A 16,180-nucleotide genomic window follows, 5' to 3' on the forward strand; every position below is an offset into this window, starting at 1 on the left:
GGACGGCAGACCGCCCCGGCCTCCGCCCTGGCCTCCGCTCCGGCCTCCGCCCTGTCTGCAGACCTGCCGTCTGAGAGGAGTGCGACTCCATCCACATCAGGCTCTGTGGGGCTGTGGTCTGGCTCATGGCAGAGCTGATTATCCAGTTGTGAATTATTCAGATCCTTTGTTTCCCTTCCTCTCAGCCTCACATTTGGCCCTTTCACTGCTAATTAGTTTTGTTTTAAGGACAGACAGAGAGGGAGGAATAGGGAGAAACTGAATTCAGTTTGTTTGAAGCTTTGTCGGAAAGGGGTGAATGCCAATTGAAATGGCATGCGTAAAATCGTCTGGGGTTTCATCTGTGTTGATCTTTTTCCTTGTTTTCATAGATAATTGGTTTGACGGTTTTAGTTTTTTACACACAATAAATGCACATACGTGGTTTTAAAAAAGGAATGACACAAAATGTGGGGCCCTTTTGCTCCCTGGTTCTTCCTCAGCCGCAGACTCTCTGCAGAGGTAGCTACCATTAAGTTTCCTGTGCAGCTCTCTGATATTTGTTTCATTTGTATACTCAAATATTTCTTAAAAATACACACACAGATGGGATCCTATTATACACAGTGATTCTGCATCTTGTTTTTTCTCATAAGAGATGTTGCTTGGAGACACTTCCTGAGCAGCAGCAGGAACCCACTGCGTCCCCTGGGAGTGACAAAGTGGCCTTCACAGGAGTGGTCTGATCCGCTCTCCAGATGGACAGCCAAGTAGTTTGTAGCTACTGCTGCCATCACACACGATGCTGGGTGAAACTCTTGGGTAAGTGTCTATCTTATGCCCTTTTGCAAGTTCCATGGGTGGGTACGTTTGTTGTCAGACTGTGGAAGGGTCACTGTTTGCAGTGATTCTCAGCTGGGCCACAGAATCTTGAGTCTCTGGACTATATGGAGGGTCATTGAGTGTGGTTTGGGTGCAGCCTGGCAGAATAGGCTTGTGTCCAGATTTTGAGAAGATATTTGAACATTAAGTTCCAAAAGGACCTATACATGTTGTCTCTTTCCACAGTAAATCTGAATAAGGTGCTAGACTTACTCTTTGCAACTTTGTAATCCTTTGGAGGCTGGAAGCACCACCTGGGCTTTGAGTAGGAAGGGAGAGGTTAGTTTGGTTGGAGACTGTAAGGCAGTAGTCCACAACCTTTTGGGCACCAGGGACCGGTTTCACGGAAGACAATTTTTTCGTGCATGGGGTGGGAGAGGTGGAGCTCAGGTGGTGACGTGAGCCATGGGAACAGCTGTAAGTATAGATGAAGCTTCCTTTGCTCTCTGCTCACTGCAGCTCACCTCCTGCTGTGGGGCCCAGTTCCTAACAGGCCATGGTGGTCCACGGCCCAGGGGTTGGAGACCATAGGCATAAGGGATAGTATTTGCAAACGTGTCCTGGCTTATAGCAAAATAGACTTTGCAACATTGCATGTTCCAGAAGCTCTTCTGCAGCGACAGGGGTGGCAGTAAAAGTTCACCACTTCAGCTGGTGAAAAGAGGTGTCTCGAAGCCAGGCAGCTTAGTGTGGCCAGGCCAGGCTGGAGGCAGATGGTCTGGCCGAGTGAGCCGCTGCCAGGCACTCTCCCTCTGGGCTGCTGTTTCTCTGGGCCTCCCCGATGGCTGGTGGAGAGGACTGGCAGGCGGGTGGGCAGGAGACAGTGCTGACTCTTCCTGGCTTCTGCCCCCACCTGGCGTAGCATTTGGCACTTACTAGTACTTACTCAGTAAGTGGTTTTTGGGAGAATGAGCTTTTGTGGGTGGTTTGGAGCAGTCGAAGCAGGAGGGAGAAGTGGGGTCTGTGGGAAGGTGGCTGCTCCTTGGTGGCCTGGGAACAGGACAGACCCATTCTTCATGCTTTCACAGACATCCTTGTCACGTCCTCAGTGAGGTAGACGTTATCTGCATTTGACAGGCAAGGATATTAGAGTCTGGAAGCGTCAGAGCTTTATTCCTGTGTGCTCTATAGTTGGCATTGTGCTCATGCCCCAGTCAGTGGCGGGTAACCAAGGGTGAGCTGCTGGCTGCGCCCCTCTGCCTGCATCTTTGCTGGCTCCTGGCATGCCGTGGAGTGGAACACAAAGGATCACACGCTTGGGTGCTTGGTGGGCTGATGGTTGAACTTGCTGAAGCCTGGCCCAAAGTTTGTGCTTCAGTTCTCGAAAGAAGAGTGTCGTTGAAGTGTTGTACATTATCTTCTACTTTGTCGTACTTATACGCCTCTGCTCTCTCAAATGCCAGTGTCCTGTAGCTGTGACCTGTGGGGCCTGGTTCACGTAGATTTTCTCATGGTACAGACACCCCTGGGTATAATGTGGGGGCTGAAGTGCCTAGTGACTGGTCTGAGGGGTCAGTGTGATATGTTCCCAGACACTGCTGAACACACTGGGTGCCCAAGGGTGCAAGACATGTGGTCAGCTAGAGGAAGCCAGGGGAGGCTGGTGGGGACAGAGGGCAGAATGTCAGTGCTGGCCGTGAGGGAAAGAGGACAGTAGAGAGCAGAAGCCCACCTGGGGAGCCGCCCTCCACACAGGTGCTGCTCAGGGTCATGTCGAGAGGCCAGGGAGTTACATCAGTGTTCAGTCTGATCAGGGCCAGTCACCAAACTTCAGGGTGTTTAGTCTAATCAGATTAAAATTTTGGAGCATGCAGAGGAGGAAGAGGATGTGTGAGCGTCTCCATGAATGTGTGTCCTGGACACTTGGCCTGGCCCAGACACTGGGGCACACAGACTGGAGAAGTGGGGCCCTTACACTTCAGATGCCCCTGAAGACCCTGCCCTGGGAAGTAGGCAAGGCCCTGGGTGCATGAGCCTGGCACGCGGAGTGTGGGGCAGGGCATGGCCTTCGTGGAAAACCTCAGACCAGCGTGGGGCTGGTGTCCACGCGCTCAGCCTGTGCACAGAGGGACAGCCCCCGACCGCATCATGGGGCTGCAGGCAGCGCTGCGCAGGCCTCCTGACTGACGGCATTAGGACCAAATAAGTTAATGTAAGCGGAAGTCCATGGTAAGCCCAAGTCTGATAGTTATACTTAAATACAGTCAGGGGCCCCAGGAGAAAATTAACAACTCACCCTCTGGAAGCGAGGGAAATTTTCATCCAAGTGACACTGAGGCCGGGCCTCCAGTGGCAGTGAGAACTATGAAGAAGCACCTTCCAGGTGCAGAGAGGTGGGCCTGGGCTCGTCCAGGGTGGCGGCTGGCAGAGGAGGCAGACAGGGACAGGACGTGCTGGTGGAGGGGGTGCAGCCAGGCCCGGACGTCAGAATTCAGCCTCCCAGGGAGGCCCGCATGGGGGCTTTGCCCAGAGAGCCCCACTCTTTTGCCTGTTTGTGTAATAGAGTCCAATGAAGATAAAATTGCATTAGGAAGAAAGTGATTTGGGAACCTCAGAGCTATAGGAGTTTGGTGATATCCTTCCAGAAATGAGTTGTTTGGGGTGGAAAAGCCATTGCTTATTTACAACACTTAGAACGAAGAGTTGTTTTGCTTTTAGACCTGAGTTCTCTGCCCTCCTTCCTGTGGGAGCTGTCCTCCACCTCCCTGCCCACCTGCCCCACACCTTCAGGAGAGAGAAGGATAGAAGGAAGAGGCCGGTGGGGTCATAAGAAACTGAGATCAGTGCTCAAAGTGGCCCGAGAGGGCGAGATCCTGAACTCATCCCTGGAAATACGTCGTCTGTAGCCATAACTCAGAGGAGAGCAAACGAGCTCCCTCAGCCCATGTGCCCAGGCTGTTCTGTGTGCGTATTTCCTTTAGTTCTGTAAACACACCCGTGTGTCCCTGCCCTCCTGTTCAGGAGAATAGGGGAGGTGAGCAGAAGTTAACACCCAGCCCCTGAGCCATTGTAATTACGGAGGCCCTGGAAGGGGGTGCAGGACTTGTAAACGGGAGGGTCCTACTGCCTTGGGGGAGGGGAGAGGAGAGGGCAGCAGAGTCCTCCTTGGTAGATTCATGCTTGGGAATAAATTCATGTTTTAAGTTCAGGCCTGAGGGATGAGTAGCGGGGAGGTGGCACTGGGGCAGGGAGGATGCGGTGGGTGGGTGTGGGGATGCATTGGTAAACTGAAGCCCCAGGGAACAACAGCATGGGACGTTTGGGGACAGAGAGGGGCTGGAGGTGCTTGGCCTACGATGAGCCTTGGAGGTGGGCTCGCAGGCCCAGGGGATGCCCGGCCTGTTCCCGAGGAGCCCTGGGAGGTTCTTGGTGGGGCAGTGGCAGAATCAGATTTGAGGCTTTAAAACCTCAGTTTATTCTAGATGAGGGCAGTCTCAGAGGTGTGAGTTGATTAGCATATGAAACATGCTCCATGTGATGTTATTCCTATGTTGGTGGCTGAGAAGGGCAGGCCAGGTGGGGATTTAGGGTTAAAACCCCTCTTTCCTAATCTCCTTGGGGAGCCCTTTGGTGGGTGGTGTGAGGGCTTCTCTGCGGCAGCAGCGGAGCCCCTACTGTCTGCATAAGTCGAAGCTCAGGGAAGGTCCCTGATGTGGTATCTCCCAATGTGCTGCTTCCTCTTTGGTGGCTAAAGGGAGGGAGACAGCACACAGTCGACAGTCCTCATCCCGAAGGCTGACTCAGAATGGGGAGTTTTTCTTCCTTGGCACAGAGAAATCTAAGTTAGAGAGAGATGATCAGTTATGGCCCTGGAATCCCCTAGAAGGGAGCTTCCCCAGATGGAAGCTGCTTGTGGGCTGGACAGTGGCTGCCTCTCCCACCCACCATGGACAGCACAGCGTGAGCGGCCCCTGTCCTTCCATGTCCATTCACGTCATTGATCTGGGCTGGAGACAGCTGATTGGGCGTTGGAAGTATTTGTGTGAGTTTGCGTTAAGCAGAAATGATCAAGTTGATTGGGTTCAGGATAGACACAGAATGGAAGCAGAAATCACCTTCCTAGCGCTTATGTTCTCAGTCCTCACAGTTTTGCCTATGTTTGCATAGCACTTGAGAAGTTCCTGAGTACTTTCTAATACTTGGACGGTGGTTGGGCCAGCGTGGAACTGACCCTCTCTTTCCCCCCAGATTCGTCTATGAAAGCTTAGCCCCTCACCATTGATAGTAAAGTCAGTTCATGATGGGAAATAGAAAGTCTCCTAGGTGCAAGGAAATAGCTTTTTGACTCTAGGTAATATATTACCAGATTTAATGAAAATGTGTATTGTCAGAGTTGAGGGGTGTGAAATTTGGTAGTAGTGAAAAAGAAAGAGGGAAGTATACCCTGCAGGGGTTCCCAAGGCCCTCCTGGGAAGGCACTGGTGACAGGTGTGCCATGAGCCACGGGGCGTTTCATGGGAGAGAAATAGGCTCCCTCAGGTTGCCTTAGTCGCGCGTTCCCCACACCAGGGCTGGACCACCAGGCTGGTGGTTGTCTTAGCCGTGGCGGTAACCAGTGCAGTTCCTGAGCTTCCAGTGTGCTCTGACTCACCGTGGGTCACAGGACCGTGTTCCCACCTGCCATAGAGACATGAGCAATTTGCAGTGAATTTTAACTGGATCTTTAGGTTTGGTTTTGCTAGAGCGTGATTCTCAGGAGTAAGCCCACACAGTACAGAGCACGACCAGTCGCTGGGAGGCACATGTGGCAGCCGCCGTGTGCCAGGCAGTCTGCGTGCATTGTTTCATGTAGCCCTCAAGGGGAGCTGGGAATGCTTCTCACCATTCTGTAGATGAAGAACTCAAAGCTGAGAGGCATTTGGTAACCTGACCAAGGTCATGTTGTGCAGGCACAGGAGCAGAGTGGGGCAGGAATGAACATCATGTGTTCATGCTAGTAAGTCACATTGTCTTTAAATATGGGTGACACCACCATTTATTCCACCTTTAGTCATGTTTTAGTCAAATCTCAACTCTTTTCAGTGTCTTGTACTCTTTACAGCTAGAATCCAGATTTATAGAAATTTATATGTCATCAGAAAATCCAACATACTCTTCTTCTAAAATGTAAGTCAGGCTGGGCGCAGTTGCAGTGGCTCATGCTTGTAATCCCAGTGCATTGGTAGGCCAAGACGGGAGAACTGCTTGAGCCCAGGGTTCAAGACCAGCCTGGGCAATGTAGCGAGACTCCATCTTTACAAAAAATTTAAAAAATTTGCCAGGCATGGTGGTGCATGCCTGTAGGCTCAGCTACTCCAGGAGGCTGAGGCAGGAGAATCGTTTGAGCCCAGAAGTTGGAGGCTGTAGTGAGCTACAGTGATGCCACTGCACTTCAACCTGGGCAACAGAGGGAGACCTTGTCTCGAAAACACACACACACACACACACACACATAATATATGGGGGGAGAGAGAGAACGAGAACACAACTCAGGTGAAGAAATCTTTATCCATTTTTTGGCATTTTGCTCTTGGAGCTGCTATACTTACTAATCTTTCTGCCATTTCTGTCTACAGAAGGTAAGAAGTTGATATTTTATCTTTAGTCTGGTGGTTAAGTTTTGGATCTGCTGGCAGATTTAGGCCCAAGTGGAGAGAGTGGCCTTTAAGTGTATATCTCTGTTATCCCATTTTTGGGACACGGTAGTTGGAAACAACCAGCCTTTCACCATTCTCAGTCACTTCTTACGACATCAAAGCAGGGTAATCAAGTTATAGATCAGGTGGTTGCAGAGCTGATCTGTTGACTTTTTTTCATAACATAGCTCTGGTGCTCTGTGCAATTATGTCAAAAATAGTGACTCTTCTGGATTAGGCCTTTAGGGAGAGCATCTGAAGGTTTGATCTCAGGTCAGTACTTTTGTTGGAATTGGTCCCATAACAAAAGTTGACTGTATTCATTTGTTGCCAGCAAATAACAGTAGCACTGTTATTTCCAGCTGTTATCACTGCTTTCAGACCATTCTAATTAAATCTCCCAGTCATTAGTTTTTGAATGAATGATGTTTTGTGGCATTTGGAAAATTTGTCGCATAAACTTTTTGACTGCAGCTCATGTGTTCATTTCAAATTGTTCTGTGCCCTAACGTTGTGCCTCTCGGTATTTTTAGCAGCTAAAAACTCGTTTCTGAGAGTGAAAGGAAATGGTACCATGGTTTTCCCCTGGATGGGATTTGGGCTCCTTTCCTTTGGCATTTGGTGGGTTAGCCCTTCTGAACACAGAAATCTCCTTAGCAAAGTTGCTCAGCACCTTTGTGCTTTATTTTTGCTCCAGAGATTTAGTAAATGATAGTGTTTCAGGGTAGAGGCATGCTGAAAGATATAATTCCTAATTACTCATCAAAGGTTGTTTTTGGCTGGTTGCAGTGGCTCATGCCTGTAATCCTAACACTTTAGGAGGCTGAGGAGGGAGGATTGCTTGAAGCCAGGAGTTTGAGACCAGCCTGAGTGAGAGCAAGATCCCATCTCTCCAAGAAATAGAAAAAAATTAGCCGGGTGTGGTGGCTGTAGTCCTGTAGTCCCAGCTACTCGGCAGGCTGAGGCAGGAGAATCGCTTGAGCCCAGGAGCTTGAGGATGTTGTGAGCTATGATGACTCCACTGCACTCAAACCAGGTGACAGAAGGAGACCCTGTCTCAAAAAAAAAAAAAAGAGGGGGGTTATTTTGGGGGCCAGAATTGGGGTCTTCCATGTGGATTTTCATTTTCTTCTATATAGTGAAATAATGCCTATAATAAATCTCATTTCAGTTCCTTGTGTGAGATGTGACAGACATTTTAAAGGATGGGATTATGGATTATGGTATCACAGGAAATGGCAGCATTTATGCACTGCCAGAGGAAATACATGGACATTGGAAACCAGCAGACCTTAAATCAAATTCCAACTTTCTGCTTGCTTCCTGTATTATCTTTGCAAGTTAATTCCCCTTTCTGAGACCTTAGTTTGCTCATTTCTCAATGCATATACCACCTAATTCCCAGGTTGTTACAATGTTAAATTAGATTTTCTGGAAAAGCACCTGGTGGGTAATAGGCATTCTATAAATGGTAGCTACTATTCTTACTTTCTAATTGAGCTAATGAAAAGATGTTCTGTATCATTATTCATTAGGGAAATGCCAGTTAAAACCACGATGAGATACCAGTACAGTGCCAGATGGCTAACATCAGAGAGACAGATAGTAAGTGTTGGTGAGAATGCAGAGTGACTGGAGCCCTCTTGCATCACAGTGAAAGTGTCCAGTGGTATAGCTGCTCTGGAAAACAGTTTGACAGTTCCTCAAAAAGTTATAATGGAGTTACCATGTGACTGAGCAGTCCAACTCTTAGATATCTACCAAAAAAATGAAGAGACATGTCCACACAAGGACCTGCATGCCAATGTTTATAGCGGCATCATTTGTCATAGCCCAAGTGCAGAAATAACCCAGATGTCCATTGGTGAATGGATAAACAAAATGTGGTATGTTCATTCAGTGGATACCACTCGGAATGAACTGCTGGTATCTGCAGCAACGTGGATGGACAGAAAAGACCATCAGTTGTATGGTTTCATTTAATTTAACTTGTAGAAAAGTCAAGACTAGGGACAGACAGACAGATGAGTGTGGCTGGGGCCTGGGGTAGGAGCTGGGCTGTAGAATGGCATGAGGGAAATTTTTGGGGTGATGGAAATGTTCTAAAGCTGTATTGGGATGATTGAGATGCAGCAGTAAACATTTCCTAAAACTTACCAAACATTGAAGAGGAGTGATTTTAGGGTGTATAAATTAAACCTCAGTAAATTGAGCTAGAATTTGAATTACTTGACTGCCTCATAAATTATGCTTTCTATTGATAATTGCGTTTTGAAAGGTGGCGTGGTTTGGAGCTCTTGTTTCCAAACGGGCACGAGTGTGTCTTGCATCTCCAGTGCATCCTGCCCTCTGCACCGGCTGAGGGCTCCTTGCCTCTTGGCACAGCAGCCTCGGACTGGCATTGGCAGAATTTAAGGCTTAAATAGGGAGATACTTTTAAGATAATCCAAAAGAAATAACACCATCCACGAATAACACTATAAATTTAGCCTTATGCTGTTAACATTCTTTCTCCTATGAATTTCTGCTTGTTTTAACATTGTTGAAATATATGTAATGTGTTTTAAATTAGCTCTATGAAATAAGCATTTTCCATGATGTGGAAATAAACGTTTTCCACTAAGTGGTTTGCTTTTTACAGTAAAAGCTAATTGAGATTTAGAAACAAATGTTACAAGTTCCATACAGAAAACTTGTCACGCCTGTAATCCTAGCACTCTGGGAGGCCGAGGCAAGAGGATCTCTTGAGGTCAGGAGTTCGAGACCAGCCTGAGCAAGAGTGAGACCCCATCTCTACTAAAAATAGAAAGAAATGATCTGGACAGCTAAAAATATATAGAAAAAATTAGCCGGGCATGGTGGCTCATACCTGTAGTCCCAGCTACTCGGGAGGCTGAGGCAGTAGGATTGCTTAAGCCCAGGAGTTTGAGGTTGCTGTGAGCTAGGCTGACGCCACGGCACTCACTCTAGCCCGGGCCACGGAGCGAGACTCTGTCTCAAAAAAAAAAAAAGAAAAGAAAAGAAAAGAAAAAACTTGGAGACTGATTACCAAAATGTACAATGGAAAACAGTCATTTCTTATACCACCCAAAAGATACTTTATTGTCAGTATTTTGGTACATATCTTTCAGTATTATTTTCTCTCTCCTATAATGTATAACAAAAACATGCAGGTCTATATATTGGCTTTTTTCTTAGTAAAATATTCATATAGTATGTTTTTCTATACTCTGATAGTGAATGCCTACTAATATATCTTTCAGATGTCTTACAGTTTTGTTACCAAAACTTGTATTTTGAAAATTTTGGTTATTTCTAGTTTTTTTTAAAAAATAATACTTGTTCACAGTTGTTTATATTACTTCCTTGGCATAAGTGTAATAATGCTAAAGTTACGCACATTTTAAAGATTTTTGGTATGTCTTGAAAAATTGGCCTCCTGCGACATTACATTTATTTGGTTACTAATGAATATTGTCTCTTAAAATAGGTTTATTGGTCTTTTGTGTTTCCTCTTTGAAAAATTCTCACATCTTTTATTTTTTTTCCTGTTGGAATTTCTTCTCTCTTTCTTATTGAATTGTGTAGCAGTATCTTCTTATTGTTGAAGATATTAACTTTATTATATTTGGATATTTTATTCTGTTTTTTGCCTTCTAATTTTGGTTATTGATTGATTTTTATCCTCTGGAGATGAGGATTTTTACCTCCTTGAATCAGGGACCTTGAGGAAGTCTGCTCCCCAACCTTTGTGTTGTTAAAAACGAAAGCAGATAAAGCAGCAGAAATCGTATGCAGAGTCAGTTATGAGAGTTCCCAGGATTTTTCAGGGATTTGTGGCAAGGATTGATTGGTGTCTCACAGTCTGCATGGCCCCAGCATCTTCAAGGTGTTGGTGGCCAGAGCCGCAGCTCTGATCCTGCCCACAGGCAATATAGGATGCTAGTGTGGTTCCTTCCATCAGGCAGTTGAGGATCTCTTATTTCTGCTTTCTTGACAGTTTCTCTGCTTTCTTCCCTTTAACAAATGATGCTTGTGAGCAGCCTTGTACTTTTATTTCAAAAATATCAAAGTTCCTTCGAGATAAGGTGTTCCTGAAGAACAGAATGTCCATAAACCCAGGGATTAAGTAGTTATCGCTTAGGGAGTTGATTGAAACTCCTGCCCAGGAATGGAAGGCATGATCATTCCTATGTATTAACTGAAATCCAGAGACCTTGGCTGTCATTCATTCCCTGCATGAATTCTTGTTCTGGCTTAACAGGCTTCTCTCTGCCCTCTGCCTCTGTCCCTGGTCCTGAGCGTCAGACCTGTCAGCACGGCGAGGCTCCCTCTGTGGGCGTCTGCCATGTGAAGTGCCCACTCTGATCGGACTGGACCTGGAGGCAGCAGCATCTTGCTGCCTGTGTGTCGAGTTCAGCTTGTGACGGGTGTGAAAGCAGCTCCGTGCGCAGCAGGGGCCTCTCCCCTTTGACAAACACAGGTCCCTGCCCTGTCCTGCCTGGTGCGTTCCACCATTTTGCAGCAAATCTGGCACTTTCTGGCCCAGGACAGACTGGCTAAAACTATTGCTGTGATAAGTAAAATCAGGATCTTCCCTTTCCAGGGGTTGGTGGGAGTAGTTCTAGCTCATTTGCTAGTTTGTCTGCTGTTTATCTAAGGATCCTACCTCATCCCTCATGCTTAACAAAATGAGAAAAAGGGGAATGTGGATAAAATCCATATTGTTTTTAATCTCTTAGACCCTGCTCTCCACTCCCAGGAGGACACAGAGTCACAAGCTTTAGTTCTCAAAAAGTCAACCATGTCTTACTGTGGCACAGCTATTCTTTTAAATTAGGATACAAAAAGGATGTGCCATTTCATTACACAGTGACGTGCCGGGACCCTTTGTCCAGTACACACAGGTGTGGAGTGAGTTACGTCAGCATGAGGATTACTGTTGGGGATTAGCAAAGGTTTGTTCTTCAGGCTTATCTAGATCCTGGCTAAAGAGGGATGACTATATTTAGGATGGCTTAACCACATCTGTAGATGTCCTAGTCCGGGGATAATGGGCCCCTGGAATCTTCCCTGAGTGGAGACATGCTACACGCCTTTCCAGTTTACATCGTAGTTTCCCCAGCTGAGCCGCTGCTCACAGCAGGCACTTCCTCATGGCCCCACACCCTCTGCTTTGTTAACAGTTTATACATTTTATGTTGCTAATCGTTATGATCTGTGAGCTAAAATAGAGTCCTACCCCCAGTCCTTGCTGACTAAAGAGACCACCTCTCGGCCAAGGGGACCCCAGAGAAACCTTAAAACTGACTTCCTGGCTGTGACGGGGTGTGAGGTTGGACACGCCTCCTTGCACCCCTCCCTTGATCAGGGCTGGCAAGTTCTTCTGTCTAAACAGAAGGACTAAACAGAAACCAGTCTCATGATCTGCTCCTCCCTGTGTGCTTTCCGCACCACAGCTAGCCAGCATTCCTCCTGGGGAGAGACCGCCAACTGCGGAGTGGCTTTAACCAGTCCACAGAGCTTGCGCAGAGAGGGATTCCCTGTCACCTTTGGCACCAGAGGGCCACTGTTTCCTGAACACAGACCCCATAAAGGGGCATGAAGTTTGACTGTGCATGTGTGTGTTTCTCCTTTCATACATACTCATGGCTTCCCCTGTAGCTTTTTAAATATGTATATCTGCCCCCCTCGGCCTGCCCCCACACCTGGCTAATCTTTTATTTTTTGTAGAGATGGGGTCTCACTCTTGCATGTTTTATGTGGGTAGCTGGTGAAAAATGGTAAAAGGTTATTAGCAAATAACTGTGAGCAAGAGTAACCAACAGGTAGGTACCAGTAGAGTTACTGAACATCCCAGCAAAAATGCCAGAAGGAAAATTTTAGGAGATCAGAGAAATGGGATAGAAATGGAGCCCTTCACCTGGGAGGGCCCCAGGAAGGTGCCAAGAGGAGAGAGTGTGTTCTCCGTGTGAGTTTCTTGTGAGTACTGACTTCCCAGGTGTCCTCTCTGCTTGGTTGCTTCTGGCCAGAAAGTCGTATGTGTGTTCATGCATTGACAGTCTTCAGTAAATATTTTCAGTCTAAGCAGTGTGTGTTTTTTTAATCCTTTGGACTTTATTTTTTTGAATAGGAAGAACACTAAGTTCAAAAGTCAACTATATAAAAAGATATACTCAGAGAAAGAGATATCACCCGTCTGTTCCACCCCACCCCACCATTAGTTTTTACTTGTCAGAGTCAAATAAAATATAGAGATGAATCTCTCAATTTAAACCGTTTTATGTGGGAAGTAAGAATTGCAGTTCAGGGCATACCCACAGACCGGATTGGTCTTCAGTATGTGTGAAGAACAGAGAAAAGTTTGTAAGTTTTATAATAAGGAGAAATATTATATATTATGGTTTTGAAAGTAAGTTCATTGGCACTTGTAAAGTTTTGGGAGCCTGTGAGCTGTGATTGGTGAGTGTCAGTGGTGGCTGAAACTAGTCTTAGAGCAGATCTCAGCAGCTGTTTGGTAGAACTGGCTTCAGGTTCCAGCAGGCGGTCCCAGCGGCCAGGCCTGCAGGAATTCCATTCTGGAGCAAGCTCTCTCCCCCGGCCTCACCACTCTGTTTAGTTGGGTATGACAAGAATGACCCAATTCTTATGATCAACTTTCACATACTTTCACAACTTTCACATCCTTCCTATGGTTCTTTTTTTTTAAATTTTTTATTGATACATAATAATTATACATATTTATGGGCTACGTGTGATATTTTGATACATGCAACCTATGATTCTTTTTGTAAAAAGCAAGCCAAATGTACAATTTTCCTTTTCCACAAAGGATAGCATACTCTTCATACCCTTTTGCATGTTGCTTTTTCACTTCCATGGTATCTTGGAAATCATCTCGTGGGTTCTCAGAGACCATCTTCATTCTTGTTGGCTGCAAAATACTCCATTGTGTGGGACATCATCATTTATTAACCAGCCTTCTCTGGGCATTTATGTCATTTCCAGGATTTTGCTATTAGAAATAATGCCATAATAAATAACCTTGGTCATGCAGTGTTTTGTATTTGTGGAGGAAATCAGTTATTAAAGAGAACTGCATCAGTAGTTTTCCAGATATTCCTAAATTTCCTCCCAGCAATCATGCATGAGAGTGCTGGGGATTTCATGTCACAATGCATTGCTTTTCTATAACCTTGTGTAGCTTTAAAACACCTGCATACGCAGATTAACACCCCCCGCACAGGTGGCTGCATGTGGGGGAGGTCGAGGCAGGGAAAACATGCCTGTGCCGGGGTCCTCCACGCCTCCCTGTGGCTCTCTGCCCTCTGTCATCTCAGGGCAGCAAAGTGGGGTCTCCGGGGTAGCGCTGGTCAGTCTAGGAGAAACAGTGCTGGGGGCTGTTGATTCTGCCACCACAGAGGAGCTTTGTGCCCCTGAACGAGACACCCACCAGGGGCCCGTTTTTCAGTCTGTAGAATGGTATTCTATGTTCACACATCCCAGAGATAATATGAATTCAACTATGTGACACTATTTTGTTTGGGGAAAAAAAATCCTTTCTAAAATGCAATACATTAGGGCAAGTTTTGTTGCTACCTTAAGAGTTAGCAGATGTGCTGGAGCATCACACAAGTGGCTGCTTTGATTAGGGAATCCTTTAAATTAAGGGAAACCCCACCAGAGGCCATGAGGAGGCAGGAGCTTCTGGTACTTCCTGCACTGTCCTGTGCTCCTGGCCCTGGCTCTCAGGCCTGCGGGCGTCTCTGTGGGGCTGCCATGGGAGGAGACAGGCCCCGGGAGCTGATGGAACACGGGAGCTGATGGGCCCCGGGAGCTGACGGGCCCCGGGAGCAGACAGGCCCCGGGAGCAGAGGGTTTCAGGCTTGGGCTCTGCCTTCCCTGAGTTTGGGGCTGCTCACAAGGGGGCTGTTTCTTGATTGTGTGGAACTTGAGCTTCAGGTTCCAGGAAGTTTGCCCCCCTCTGGCGGTGATGGACAATAAAGAAGGCCTGCTTAAGTGCCACGCGGAACACAAACTGGTTTCTCAGTTTGTCACAGAAGACTGTAGGGAAATGAGTTGTAATTTGGGGCAGAGACCTGAAATTGCCATTCCATACCAAAATAAACTGATTTCTTCAGCTGCCTGAACTTCATTTCTGAAACTGGACAGCAGCTAACCTAGTCTAAATTAAACTCATTTTCCATTAATAAAACTGGGTCACTTCAGGCTGCCTGAGTATGCTTCTGAGTATGTTAAAGCACATTCCAAAAAATCCAGCGTTTCATGCTATTTTCATAACCCGTCTGTTTGAGCCAGTGTAACGCTGGCAGCCACCTCCCTTGGCATGCTGCTGTGGATTCGGGTCTGTTTCTGACTTGCTCGCAGCCGTCAGGCAGGCTGTGGCGGGGGCATCACTGTGCACTGCTGGGGCTGGGGGCAGGCACTGGGGGGAGCTGACCTCACGGGCGGGGCTTGGGCAGGACGGTCAGGCCTTGCCTTGCCCAAAGATGGCTTTGCTTTCATTGTGCCTTTGCCAGTGTTCCTGCTGCTGGTAGCTTTGCACTATAATGTTTTGAAGGTTTTATTTACATACAGGCCCAATAAACTAGATCATGGAGGTAGGAAGTTGTGAATTTTTTAAAAAAATGATGGCATGAATGGGATAAATTTTGGAAAGCCTTGTTCAGATGGGCTTTTCTGCTTAGAGACCTCCCTGAGTGGCTGGTGACGCTGGCTTGGTCTCATGGTTGTAGGTGGGTGGGAGCACGAGGCTGGCCCCTGGGCCCTGCCCCAAGGACTGTGGAGCCCCCCCCCCCCCCCCCGCCTGCCCCACCTGCCCCGCCCACCCCGCCCTGTGGGGCCCAGTCCCAGCCCTGGAACTTGGGGATCGCACTTCCTTGGACAGCCAGGGAGGCTCCCACCGCCTCTCCTTGTTCCTCCTCCTCTGTCTTCCCTCATGAGAGAGGGAGGCGGGAAGTGACCCCCGACTCCGTGTCCGCCAGCTGTAGGTCTGAATGTGGCTTTTGGAATATTCTGAAATATAAAGGTGTAGAAATGTTAAAACTGTGGGAGTAAAAATTGGGGAGAATAGAAGTCTTTGTAGTGAAACTTTAATGTTCTTTAGTAATCTGAAATATCATGCCAAGTAAATTCTAAAAAATAGATTGTCTCTAATTTACCTTTTTAATGAAATGCTCACACATCGTGTGCTTAGAGATATTGAAAGGCTAGAAGAATAATGGGAAAATAGGTATTTTCCTATGTTTTCTTCCCTTGTAAGAAATTTTAAAGAAATAAGTCATGGGGAAGCGGCTCTCCCTCTAACTGTCTGCCCCAGTCTCCCAGCTCTCGCTGGGTTTGAGCTGAGGCCTCTCCTCCTTCCCTGTTGCCCATGTGAGGTCCTCTCGACAACGTACAGACCACTCGTCACTGACAACGCTTCTCTTGTTCTATTTCCAGTGCACAGAAGCCAAAAAACATTGCTGGTATTTTGAAGGACTCTATCCAACATACTACATGTAAGTAGTTGTATTTTTCTGTTGGTTTGACTCTGGGCATTATCTCTTCGATGGTCTTCACTGGTCTAGGTGCAGACCGTGGGCTGGCGAAGCCCGGGCGCGGCCCTCCCTGCCCCGCAGGGCCACGAGCAGCTGCCTCGCTGGCAGCTTCCCACCTGCCCAGGCCAGTTTCTCTGAGGACAG

The 16,180-nt window shown here is 47.2% G+C and overlaps 1 protein-coding gene across 1 annotated transcript in view; it reads left to right on the plus strand.

Annotated features, from left to right (window-relative positions):
• The window catches only part of VOPP1 (VOPP1 WW domain binding protein), a 94,103-nt gene that overhangs the window by 26,622 nt on the left and 51,301 nt on the right, over positions 1–16,180 (plus strand). The window contains exon 2 of the mRNA XM_069461481.1: positions 15,939–15,997. Within this exon, the coding sequence (XP_069317582.1) occupies positions 15,939–15,997 (59 nt within the window). The remainder of the gene's footprint in view (positions 1–15,938; positions 15,998–16,180) is intronic.

Source organism: Eulemur rufifrons, chromosome 29 (genome assembly GCF_041146395.1).
Source record: "Eulemur rufifrons isolate Redbay chromosome 29, OSU_ERuf_1, whole genome shotgun sequence".
Taxonomy (NCBI): domain Eukaryota; kingdom Metazoa; phylum Chordata; class Mammalia; order Primates; family Lemuridae; genus Eulemur; species Eulemur rufifrons.